The 13477-nt window shown below is 47.3% G+C and overlaps 1 protein-coding gene across 1 annotated transcript in view; it reads right to left on the bottom strand.

Moving 5' to 3' along the window:
* The window catches only part of TRIM71 (tripartite motif containing 71), a 74913-nt gene extending 62032 nt beyond the window's left edge, over nt 1–12881 (bottom strand). The window contains exon 1 of the mRNA XM_066351950.1: nt 12018–12881. Within this exon, the coding sequence (XP_066208047.1) occupies nt 12018–12881 (864 nt within the window). The remainder of the gene's footprint in view (nt 1–12017) is intronic.
* Between the last annotated feature and the right edge of the window lie 596 nt (nt 12882–13477).

Consider the following 13477-nt stretch of genomic DNA (forward strand, 5'->3'; position numbering starts at 1 on the left):
GGGGGGGGGAGATTAGGTATCATGGCTTCAAAGATTAATTGTTCTCAAATACATCATATAAAATGCAAACTGGTCTTCCATCTGGAAGGGAAAAAAAAAAGCTGAAGGGATTGCTATAGCCTCTGAATATCCATCTTCTCGCCTCGGCTTAGGGAGCCCTGAGAACCCTAAAATGGTCTAGACCAGTGGTAGTCAACCTGGTCCCTACCACCTACTAGTGGGCGTTCCAGCTCTCATGGTGAGCGGTAGCGGAGCAACCAAAGTATAAATAGATTTAACTACAGTAAGTTGTTTTTCTTTAATATTTGACTTAATTATTATAATATATTTCTCAGAAATTTGTATATAGTGCACCTACAATTATTTGTAGGATTTTTGTTTGTTTGTTTGTTTGTTTGTGGCAGAGACAGAGAGTCAGAGAGAGGGATAGATAGGGACAGACAGACAGGAAGAGAGGGAGATGAGAAACATCAATTCTTCGTTGTGGTTCCTTAGTTGTTCATTGATTGATTTCTCATATGTGCCTTGACCGTGGGGCTACAGCAGACAGAGTGTCCCCTTGCTTGAGCCAGAGACCTTGGGCTCAAGCTGGTGAGCCTTGCTCAAACCAGATGAGTCCGTGCTCAAGCTGGAGACCTCGGGGTCTCGAACCTGGGTCCTCCACATCCCAGTCTGATGCTCTATTCACTGAGCCACCGCCTGGTAAGGCTACAGTAAGTTGTTTTATAAAGATTTATTCTGCCAAACTTAGTGAAAATCCGACATAAAGTACTTGGTAAGTAATTACATGCTTTAACTTGCAGTAATTTCTGCTTTATAAATTTTATAAAGTAAAGTTACTTCCCTACTTTATAAATCACCATTACTGTGGAACCAGTCAGTAGACAGTTAGAAAATTTTACTGCTATCAGAGATACAGAAGTGGGCGGTAGGTATAAAAAAGGTTGACTAGCCTGACCTGTGGTGGCTCAGTGGATCAAGTGTTAACCTGGAATGCTGAGGTCACCAGTTCGGAACCCTGGGCTTGCCCTGTGTCACGGCACGTATGGGGGTTGATGCTTCCTGCTCCTCCTCCCCTTCTCTCTCTCTCTCTCTCTCTCTCTCTCTTCTCTAAAATGAATAAATAAAAATAATTAAAAATTTTAGGAAAAAAAAAGGTTGACTACCCCTGGTTTAGACCAAGAGTTAGAGTTGATTCCCAGATTTTCTAAAGTGAAACAAGGTTTATGCATTTTTCTCCAGTATACCTTGCATCACCTGAAAGGACCATGTAGCTTTCCACTGAGGTGATGGTGAACTGATAGAAGCACAGCTCAGCCACAATCTCTACCACTGAAAACGTGTTTTCTTCCACAACACCCTTTTTTCAGGGAAAGAAGCCTGACCTGTGGTGGTGCAGTGGATAAAGCGTCGACCTGGAAATGCTGAGGTCGCCCGTTCGAAACCCTGGGCTTGCCTGGTCAAGGCACATATGGGAGTTGATGCTTCCAGCTCCGCTCCTCCCCCCTGTCTCTCTCTCCTCTCTTTCTCTGTCTCTCCCTCTCCTCTCTAAAATGAATAAATAAAATAAAAAAGAAAAAAGAAAAAGGGGAGGAGTCTGCTTCAATACTCTAATTCGTAGCTTATTAATAAAAGGTGTTACAAATGTTTGCCATTGCCTTCTATTGTGGGACACTGTGCTGTGACATTTTATGTCATCTCTAATATCCTTACAACACTGAAAAGGTAACTGTCATTTTTTTTTTTTTACAGAGAGAGTCGGAGAGAGGGATAGATAGGGACAGACAGGAATGGAGAGAGATGAGAAGCATCAATCATCAGTTTTTCGTTGTGACACCATAGTTGTTCATTGATTGTTTTCTCCTATATGCCTTGACCGTGGGCCTTTAGCAGACCAAGTAACCCCTTGCTCGAGCCAGCGACCTTGGGTCCAAGCTGGTGAGCCTTGCTCAAACCAGATGAGCCCGCGCTCAAGCTGGCGACCACGGGGTCTTGAACCTGGGTCCTCTGCATCCCAGTCAGATGCTCTAAACACTGCGCCACCGCCTGGTGAGGTGTAACTGCCATTTGTTAAAAGTGATTTGAAAGAAAGAGAAAGGAAGGTAAAAAGAGAAACATCGATTTGTTGTTCCACGTATTGATGCATTCACTGGTTGACTCTTGCAAGTACCCTGACAAGAGATCAAACCTACAATCTTGGTGTATCAGAACGGTGCTCTAACTAACTGAGAGCTACCCAGCCAGGGCTATAACTGAGAAAACCGAGGCAGAGCAAGGACTCAATCTAGAATCTCATTGTCTGAGTGCTCAAGTAAAGTTAAATAGACACCTTCAGTAAGAAACATCACAAAAGAACTTATTTCCAACTACTAAAACTCTCTTTACCATATCCTTTTCTGCCCAACACACAACCAACACATTCTTGTGTGTGCATCTTCAGTACAAAGCTAAAGATGATCCCGGAGAGAAATATCTCCCTGGCACTAATCTCAGAGACACAGACCAAACTTGACAGACATGGTCTGAAAACATAATTATGACTGTGGATGCCACCTATTCACAATTCTCATTCTTAAAACACCTACGCTGACGTGGTCATACCTGATCTGTGTTTAGCAGCAAAATCTAAGCGCAGATTTACTTTATAATTACCCCAATTAGTCAGAATAAAAAAAAAACACACTGGCATCTCAAGAAAAACACATTTTTTTTTACTGCAAATGGTTAAGGCTAGAAGGAAACGGCTAGCCCTAGCCAAGCTCCCCAGAAGTAACAACTGAAGGACACAGCTGTTGACACGTTTAGGAAAGACACAGGGGTTCCTCTTTCATTCCCAAGGGTTCCTCACTAGCTCAGGCTCCAAAGCCCACTCAGGGGTCTCAAAAGTCACAGGGTGGCCAAGCCATGAGGGGATGCCCTCTGTCTACATAACTAACTTTGACCCACTTAATTCTCTTTTGTATATACACTGCTCTGCTTTGTTCGAATTTACATTGACAGAATGCGCTCTTCTGCAGGAGTCTGCGCAGTTCACCGAGTCTCCCACCCTTCCCAAAACTGACAGCTTCAATTTGCTGAAAGTGAGAACTTTATCACTAAAGGTATTATTACCCCACTTTTCTCAGGGTGTTGTGCCTACTGATTACTAAACTGGGATCATTGGATTTACTAAAAAATTCACTTGCTGGGAACTGATGCTCAGAGGGGTAAGGAACTGCCTGGGGTTAGTAGAAAATCTACATTAAGGAGGACAAGACAAGGCAAAACACTGGTCTGAGGTCTTTGGATGAAATACAGATCTCCCGGGACTGACCTGTGGTGGCGCAGTGGATAAAGCGTTGACCTGGAAATGCTGAGGTTGCCAGTTCGAAACCCTGGGCTTGCCTGGTCAAGGCATATATGGGAGTTGATGCTTCCAGCTCCTCCCCACCTTCTCTCTCTCTCTCTCTCTCTCTAAAATGAATTTTAAAAATTTAAAAAAAAAGTTTAAAAAAAAAGAAAGAAATACGGATCTCCCGGAAGTCTCAGTTGGGTTTGAACAAAGATGAGATCCAGGAGGAGTTGGAGTCTCGCCCCATTTCATTCCACCCGCCCCCTCAAAGCCTACTGAAAGCAAACTAAAACCTGAGGGAAGCTGGTGATGGCATCTGAGGGAAAGAATCACCCAGGAATAAGGTTTAAGTCAAATAGTTTCAGATGTAAATTGCTCAGCCCCCACCCCTCCCAGTTCTTCTGTGAATAAGCCAGTCTTGTCAATCAAAAGTCAATCTGGTTTCAGTCAACTCAGTTTGTTGGTATAGACAAAACCTCAAAGGGAGAAGAATAATTCAGTACTGCACAAGCATGAGGTCGCATCAGCTGATGAGGGAAGATGGATCAAGCGTCCCCTTGCAAGTCCCAATGCTTGAAAGGTCAAGAGAAGGGGGAACAGAATGGACTGCAATGTGTCTTGCGCATCCTTTAGGCACCTCGAATTCTTCATCAATCTTTCTCTTGCTCTCTGCCAAAATAACAGAGGGAAAAACAGCTTCCGAAAGCCAAGCCTTTAATTGTCAGTGTTATGGCAAAGTGGGAAGGGGATACTTCTTAGAAACGACCTGCGTGATAGAATGCATCTCAACCTTTTGCTTAAAAGTGTCATGGAGAGCCTGACCAGGCGGTGGTGCAGTGGATAGAGCGTTGGACTGAGATGTGGAGGACCCAGGTTCAAGACCCCGAGGTCGCCGGTTTGAGCACAGGCTCACCAGCTTGAGCCCAAGGTTGCTGGCTTGAGCAAGGAGTCACTAGCTCTGCTGTAGCCCCCAGTCAAGGCAAATATGAGAAATCAATCAATGAACAACTAAGGAGCTGCAACAAAGAATTGATGTTTCTTGTCTTTCTCCCTTCCTGTCTGTCTGTCCCTATCTGTCCCTCTGTCTCTGCCACAAAAAAAAGTGTCATAGAGAATGACACCAAAATAGTCCTTTATTCACGAAGAATAAACCTTGCCCTGTGTGAGGAATTAAGATGGAGAAATGGCCAGATTAAGCAAACCGTGTAACTTTTAAGTTACACCAAAGGAAATAAAATTTGGCAGATAAAGTTTAGAGCTATAGAATTATCAAATAAGTTAAAATTTCTCTTGAATCAGGAAAACTTATGAACCCTTTTCCTTCTGATTACTATTTCAACAAAAGCACTTTAACCATTTCATCTCATTTACAACTTCCCCAAAAGCAAAGTTCCTTCCTATATATGCAAAGTTTTTAAATGAAAAAAAAAAAAAAAAAGACCAACAGCTATGCTCAAATACCTATGAAGAGACAGTTGCTTTTAAAAACTGTACATTTTAGCCTGACCTGTGGTGGCGCAGTGGATAAAGCGTTGACCTGGAAATGCTGAGGTCGCCGGTTTGAAACCCTGGGCTTGCCTGGTCAAGGCACATATGGGAGTTGATGCTTCCAGCTCCTCCCCCCCTTCTCTCTCTCTGTCTCTCTTCTCTCTCTGTCTCTCCCTCTCCTCTCTAAAATGAATAAATTATAAAAAAAAAATAATGTTAAAAACTGTACATTTTAATGTTGGTTTCTGAGTCCTGATTTTTAAGTAGCTAAAATGGAAGGGAGAAAGCTGTGGTGGAAAAAATTTTTACTCAATCTTGAAAGACATTCAAGATTTCTGTTTTTAAAATGTATTTATTAGTTTTAGAGAGAAGGAGGGAGAGAAACATTGATCTATTGTTCCACTTGGCTATGCATTCACTGGTTGGTCTTGTTTGTGCCCGACCAGAGATGGAACCTGCAACCTGCAACCTTGGTATACGGAACGATGATCTAACCAAACCGAGCGACCCGGCCAGGGCCAAAACTTCTTTATTCCACGTACAACTGCTTAACCTGAACACATCTGAGCCACAAAGAACAAACTGTAATGTCAAATGAAGAACAGAAGTCTGAGCTCTGATCAGATGCTCAATTGGTCCTGATACATCAAGGTCGCGGGTTCAATTCCTGGTCAGGGCACACACAAGAATCAACCAATGATTGCACAGATAAGTAGAAAAACAAATCGATTGCCTCTCCCCCCCTCACCTTCCTCTCTCTAAATATCAGTAATTAAAACAAGGCCTGACCTGTGGTGGCACAGTGGATAAAGCGTCAACCTGGAAACGCTGAGGTTGCCGGTTCAAAACCCTGGGCTTGCCTGATCAAGGCACATACAGAAGTTGATGCTTCCTGCTCCTCCCTCCTTTCTCTCTCTCTCTCTCTCTCTCTCTTTCTCCCCTCTCTATAATGAATAAATTAAAAAATCTTAAAAAAATAAAGTAATTAAAACAAAACAAAACACAACACTGAAGTCTGGGATAAAGTACCTGTACTCTTCCTGAAGTACTACCTTCATTGTTTCCAAAGTGTGTGTATGAGTGTGTGTGTGGGGGGGGGGGGGGGCTGTGTACATATTCCCTAGCATTGGGAACAGAAACCCTATCAACCCAAAGCAAGTCTATGCAACCTCAAAACCAGTGTCGGTGACTCTTTAGTAATTTACTTATTTTAGAGAGGAGAGAGGAACATCAATTTGTTGTTCTACTTACTTATGCATTCATTGGTTGCTCCCTGTAAAACATGCCCCAACCGGAGATCAAACCCACAACCCTGTCATGTCCAGCTGGTGCTCCAACCAACTGAACTACTTGGCAAGGGTATATATAGTTTGTTCTTTCTAAAAAGGAAGAGTCACAAACAGTTCTCCAAGGCAATGCTGATGCCATTGGTGGTCTCAAATATTACTGGCACACACTTTATGGCTTGTTATTATGCCTGCAAGGTGACCTCACCAGCCAAGGCCACTTCCCCAGGATCCATGATGATAAAAATCCATCCCTGTGCGCTTTAATGAAAGACAGGGCACACTCCTCAGCTCAGATATGACTTTTTAAAAGCCCATAAACAGATTACCTTCAAGGTAAGAAATTAAGAAAGCAGTAGTAACATTTGTCTCCCCTATGTTTTCATCAAGCATTTTCTTCAATTTAACAGACGTCAACCTACAAACCTGCTGAACGGGATGTTCAAAGCAGCAGTCTCCCAATTATTTCCAAGTTACGAAAAGTTTTTGGTTTTCTGGTGAACAGGTGACATGTATGCATTAGACCAAACATATCCATCTAAGCCCTACAACAGTGGGTCGAAAATGGGGTGCAGAAACTCTAAAATGCGCTTACATTTTTTTCTCTTGTTCTTGCAGTCTTTCAGTATGCATTACACAGCATATGCACCTAATTTTAAAAAACACATACACTAGGTATACATGCCTGAAGAAAAAAAGCTTAGATACTGTGAATGCACAATAAAATATGTATCTTGTGCCAACACTGGTACAATCTGCATTCAGTGACTTATCCCAAATGAGATACAATTCAAGAATTTATCCCACAACCAATTACTTTGGGCAGCAAACCCACCTTCCCAGTGATTTGAAGTACTTTCTGGAGTACTTTCCACAGGAAAAGAGGCCCTAAGCCTAGGATGGTTTAATATCCAGGGTTTTTACCTGGTTGGAATTCCAACACTTATCTTTCTAAGACTTTTTTTTTTTTAATTTTTTATTTATTTATTCATTTTAGAGAGGAGAGGGAGAGACAGAGGGAGAGAGAGGAGAGACAGAGAGAGAGAAGGGGGGAGGAGCTGGAAGCATCAACTCCCATATGTGCCTTGACCAGGCAAGCCCAGGGTTTCGAACTGGCGACCTCAGCATTTCCAAGTCGACGCTTTATCCACTGTGCCACCACAGGTCAGGCCTCTAAGAGACTTTTTTAAGCCCAAGGAGGGGACTGTATTAATTATATCAACACCTGCGTCCCATTTTCCATCCAGGGGACTCAAGAAAATCCACCCTCTGCCTGCCTCACTGGAAACAATATTGCCATCCTGGATGAGATGGGCTACAATGTTATGTTATCTTCCGGTTAAGTAGGCAAGTGTATACCCAAACCCCACCCCCATCCACACACACACACCCCCTAGTGACAGGGCCCTTCCTGGGAGCCAGAACACGCTCAGATGGCTTCCCACCATTTACAGAGGCCTGGGGTCCAGTGCTTTAACACACAACACACACTCTGGTTTCTGTTCCAGTGTAGCCCCTAAGACAACAAAAGGCTCACATCCTGTGTGCCAATAACACAACATTAAAGGGAACTCCGGAGTGGCAGGAGCAGATCCGCTCAAGTCCCACTTAACCCCCTACCACTCACTCCCCCCACCCCACCCTATCCCACTCCCGCCTAAGCCTGCGACCCTCACAGACCCTTTCTCCGGTGCCTGCCTGCCAGGGGAGAAGCGGTCACAGCTCCTGCAATGTCACCAGAGCCAAGGCAGGCTCTGGGCTGAGGACTGCGGGCCGGCTGGGCGGTGGCGCAGGCCCACAGCCGGCCTGTCTCACCCGCCTCTCCCGAGGCGCATGGCCGGGGGTTCCGGGACACGAGCCCCTGACTCCCGGCCTGGACATCCAGTGGGCCTTGGAACTTGCAGGCCTTTCGGGTGACCACAGAGATATACAACTAGCGGAAACTCCAACTATTCTTTTTTTATGAGCCAAATAGGAGTAGGAGCAAGCAGTTCTTATCATTTCACTGGAAAACCCAACACTCTCCCCGGTTAGGTATTAAACGTCATTTTAAATCAAGTGCTCAAAACAACACCTCGCCAATCCCAAGGAGCCATTCCCATGCTGGGGGGGGGGGGGGATGTTTGAGGAACGCCTCCTTGCACTGGAATTGGCACCCTTCCTAAACTTAAAGAAGAAAAGCCTGGCGTCAGACCTCCTTCCCAAGGTCAGGGTGGCATCAGTCACCATAAGGCAAGAGCGACCTGAATTATTTAGTGGAGCCTGTTGTCACAGAAGGCAACTAAGCAAAGTAGCACATTTTAAAAACTGAGATGGACTTTACATACGGCCAAATACCTGGGTTTAGGTATCCAGCCCTGCCACAAACAGAGGACAGTCATCCCCCCAAAGTGCCCTCATGCTCTTTTATTATGTTTAAGTGTGTTGGGGTGGGGGGGGGGCAGCGGTAAGTATCAACTAATAGTAGCAGTTGCTTTCAGTCTGCGCCTTGCCCCTGGCAAGCCCAGGGTTTCTTTCCAACCTGCGACCTCAGGGTCCCCAGGCGACGCTCCATCCACTGCACCCATCACACAGGTCAGGCACCCTCCTGCTCTTTTCCAAGTCAAAACCATGGCTTTTTCATGCCACGTTCTTTTGAAAAAATCACTTCCTTGGAAGGGAAAGGAAGAACTTAGGCCGTGGGTGGAACCCCTATAGGAACATGGTGTCACTTGACTGGTCCCTTCACAGCTCTGGGTGTGTCATCTTTAAAACTCAAATTTTCTAGCATTCTAAATCCAGGGAAATGGTCTAAAAATTAACTCCCAAGTATTCTTTAAGCAAAAAATTGAAAAGTGGGTAGATTTTGCTCAAAACTGAAAATGTTCATGTTTTTAAAGGATCTTTAGTTTAACAATGTAATCTCTTAATACTTTTGCCAAACACGTTTAACCTAGTGTAGCACGTGTTAAAAAGTGAATTTTCCAGGCACCCAGGTGCCTCCCAGGGTGAGGGAAGCTTCACTTTGCATTTTACACTCTCCCATCTTGTTTGAATGGTTTTATAATTTAAAAAGTGTGTATAAATCTTTTACAAGTCCAGCAACACTGAGCATCCACCGTTTTAACCCAAATAAAACATATGTGAATCTTTAACTGGGAATATAAATAAAACCTGCCATTTAAAATGATCTGCTGAGCTGAGTTAGCTCAGTTGGTTAGAGCATCATCCAGATATTCCAAGGGTGTGGGTTTGATCCCTAGTCTGGGCACATAGAAGAATCCACCAATAAATGCATAAGGGGGTGCAACAACAAATCTACGTTTCTCTCTCCCTCTCAACTCTTCTCTCACTTTCCCTTCCTCTATATCAATAAAATTAAAAATTAAATTAAGTCAGCTGCTGGGAAAGAAGGTTTAATCAACACCCCTCCCAGGAGGGTAACTGTGGTGGATTCGGGTCGCCTTTTCCCCCAAAAGCCCCCCCCCCCCCGTTTCTCCCTAATCTCTACCTTTCCGTTCCTGAGATTCAGACTGATATCTAGCTCAACCTGGAAACATTCACCCATGAATGTGAAAAACTTTAAAAATGAGTCCATTCAAAGCTTAAAAACGAAGGAAAAGAGGAACTGGCCCTGGCTGGGTAGGTCAGTTGGTAGAGCGTCATCCTGGTTACAGGATCCGTCTCCCATCAGGGCACAAGCAAGACACAACCGGTGGATGTATCAATAAGTGGAACAACAAATCAATGTTTCTTCTTCTCTCTCCCTTCCTCCCTCACTCTAAAAATGAATTAACTAAATTAGCCTGGCCTGTGGTGGTACCGTGAATAGACTGCCAACCTGGAAGCATGAGGTCCCTGGTTCGAAACCCTGGGTTTGCCAGGGCAAGGCACATACAAAAAGCAGCCAATAAATACCTAGAGTGAAGTAACTACTTCGTCCCCCACACCCACCCCTGTAAAATCAATAAATAAAATCTTTTTCAAAAATTTAATAACTAAGTTTAAAAAAAAAATTACTGCTCCCTAGCTTCATACCTATAAAAAGACTTTTAAAAGTGAGATATCCACATCAAACAATTAGAATTTCAACTTTTTTCCAATAGAAGAAGCTACCTTAAGGCCATCAGGCAATCTCCTCCTTTCTCCCCAAAAAACTAGTTAACAGTGGAAAACACAGCGCTATGCAAGTACCAGCACACCGAGGCTGCAAATTTCCATGATTTTTTTTTTTAATTTTTATTTATTGATTTGAGAGAGAGGAAGGAGAAGGAGAAGGGGGAGGGGGAGAGAAGTGGATTTGTTGTTCCGCTTATTTATGCATTCCTTGCTTGATTCTTGTATGTGCCCTGACCAGGGGATCAAACTTGCAACCTTTGCGTATTGGGACAACATGCTAAGCAATAGAGCTACTGGACCAGGGCCCACAATGATTTTTAAGCCTCTGCCGTTTCCTGCTCTACATCCAACCCAAGACTATATATAAACAAGAAGGAAGGAATAGGCCCCCAATCTCACAGGTCTACAGAGAGATATCCTCTGTAAGTTACAGACCCTCCTCTTCAGAGCCTGCTGCTCAAAATTTTCAGCCCTTTTTCCTTCCAGTGGTTCTGGAAAGTGGAAGGTGTCACACCATGTGAAAGATAAGCAATAGGGTTTATTCAATAGCTATAACAGAGAAATCAAGCCCAAAGACTGCAGTGCAGCCCTCACATTTTGTGAGTCCTCGGGTTATACCTGCGTGTAACTTAACTGGGTTCGGTTTTCTTCCAAGACAGGTCGAGCCCCTGTTTGATCAATGTGGGGACACCTCCCAACCAGGGAACGCAGTTTCAGTAGGACTCAAAGTTGGGGCAACCAGGAGCGGCCCAAGGGACTCCCATCTGTGAAAGGGCAAAGGGAAAAGCCCCCAATTCTGCTTCTCTAGTCACAGCCTTGGGCCCACGAGGCCAAAGGGCATAAGGAGAGGTTCAGGGGCCAGGACATGTTATTTCCACAGTGCGGGAAACAACCGTGGGGAAGAAAGGGATTTAGACCAAGGGCACCTTGGTTCTCAAAGATCCAGATGCCGCGATATCCAACACTAGCAACCACTGCCACCGTGTCCCAACGAAAAAATACAGTCCTCATTCAGAGGAGCGCGCACGTGGAAACCAGGTCTACAGAGGCACACGCGATCCTCACCCACCATTCATCTACACAGCCACCTCTCTTCCTGGTTATGCCCTACTTGAAAGCAACCATCTACAAGTTTTATAACAAAAATTAGAAAAGCGAAGAGTCCAGCTTGTTGGGAGGCCTCTAAGTGTGCATGCACCAGGAGACCACATCTACAGATACATAGCACCCGCTCCTCCATCTCGCGTCTTACTTAAAACAATAGAATACATGCTTTGTCAAACAAATGAAATGAGAAAATCAAAGTCCAGAGAGAAGGGGGGGTGTCCTCAAACCTCGGGAACGGGGACTGCAGGAACTCTCAACACAAGGAAACTAGGTCTACACTCACACACACTTAACTCTCCCGAGGTCATGTCTACGGAGAAAACGGTCGCCACGTTTTGCCACACACAAAATTAAATGAGGTAAAGGGAACTCACGTTTTAGACACCTGGAGGGTCCCTCGCGGCAAAGCACACAGGAGGCAGGTCTTACACACAAGCACACACATACACGCACGCACATACACTAACTACTACTGCTGCTACTACTACTTGGTGGCGACAACCGCCAGGTAACCAAAGAAAAAATAAGGCATTCATTCGAAAGGAGACGGCCCCCCTGATCCCCCAACCCATCGTTTTGGGACGAGTCCCCTGGCGCTTCGCGAGCGCTCCTGCGGTTCTCGGGTGTGGACACGGACACACACAAACACACACACACGTCCCATCCCTGCCCGGGGGAAGCCCGCTCGGAAGTCGCCACACACTCACCTCGTCGTCGTGGTGCTGGCAGAAGCCGAGGCGCTCCGGGAAGACAGAAAGGATGGAGAAGGGCGGGCCGGCAAAAGGCGCCCCGAGGCCGAGCTGCTGCGCCGCGGCTGCGGCGGCGGCGGCGGGGCCCGGCGGGCCGCGCTCGATGTAGTGATCCTTGGTGAGGCGCACGCGCTGGTGCGCGCGGACGCAGTTGTCGCACAGGTGTTCCTGGCAGTCGAGGCAGCGCGACGAAGCGGCGTTTCCCTCGTCGCAGGAGCTGCAGCCGTGCGGGCGCCGCAGTAGCAGGGCCGACGGAGAGGCAGCAGGTCCCCCAGGCGCGGAGCGGGAAGGCGCGGACGGCGGCGGCGGCGGTGGCTGCGGGAGCGCGGGGACCGAGGTAGACGCGCGCGGATGCGCCTGGTGCGCATGGTGCCGGTGGTTACTGTGGCCGCCCGCGCCCGCTGGGACGCCGGCACGCCCGTTCTTGGGAGACGGCTCGTCGGCCGTAGCCACCACGGCGTCGAGCAGGTTGCTGAGCAGGAAGGCGGACGAAGGCAGCGCGTCCATGCCCGCCGCCTCGGCCAGCACTACTTTCTGGTCGCACACAGGGCAGCGCAGTTTGAGTGGCTCTCCCTGCGCGCCGCCGCCGGCTGCCGGCAGTCGGTGCGCCTCGAGGCACGGGCGGCAGAAGGCGTGCAGGCAGGGCAGGACATGCAGTCGGCGCGCCCCGGCCCCAGGGCCCCCGCCGCCGCCCCCCGACGACGTAGACGTCTGCGAAGACGACGACGACGCAGACGAGTTGGAGGAGAGCGGCGCCGGCGAACCGCACATCTCCTTGCACAGCAGGCAGATCTGAAAGTCGGTCTCAGGGAACGAAGCCATTTGCAACCAGGCCCGGAGGAGGGAGGAGACCAGAGAGGAAGAGGAGGAGAGGAGAGCGCAGACGAGGTGGGTGGGGGAGCCGCCGACTCACTCAGAAAAATGCATCGATTAGGCCTGCAATCCAGGAGCCCGCATCAGAGCGACGCGGCCCGCTTGGCCTCGCCGCGTCCGGCCCGCGCGCTGCCACCCCCGACGCTGCGGGCATTAAATGCCACTATCCAGAGGTGACACAGATTCTTCCCGGAGGACGTGGGGGGTACGTGCCTTACGAAGCGGGAGCGCCGGAACAAGTCCCGACTCGCGAGGGGAGAGCGGGGGCAGGGAGGTCAGAGAACTCCCTGGAGCAGCTGGAGCTTAGCTTTTCGCTTGCGGTGGGAAGTCCTTTAAAGTAAAGTCTGCTGTGCAATCCCAGTCCCGGTGGGAGAAGCAAAATTTGGTTCGATGAGTATTTGGTGCGTTGCTTTTCTTTAAACGAATTTAGTCTCTTGGGAGAGAAAAGCTCCCCAAACTAGTAAAGGCGGGAGCGGCGCGACGCCAAGCCCGTGTCCCCCCGCGCGACGCCGGCCGCCCCACCGCATGACGCGGCGGCCAGGGAC

The sequence above is a fragment of the Saccopteryx leptura genome, chromosome 10 (assembly GCF_036850995.1).
Source record: "Saccopteryx leptura isolate mSacLep1 chromosome 10, mSacLep1_pri_phased_curated, whole genome shotgun sequence".
NCBI classification, from domain to species: Eukaryota; Metazoa; Chordata; class Mammalia; order Chiroptera; family Emballonuridae; genus Saccopteryx; species Saccopteryx leptura.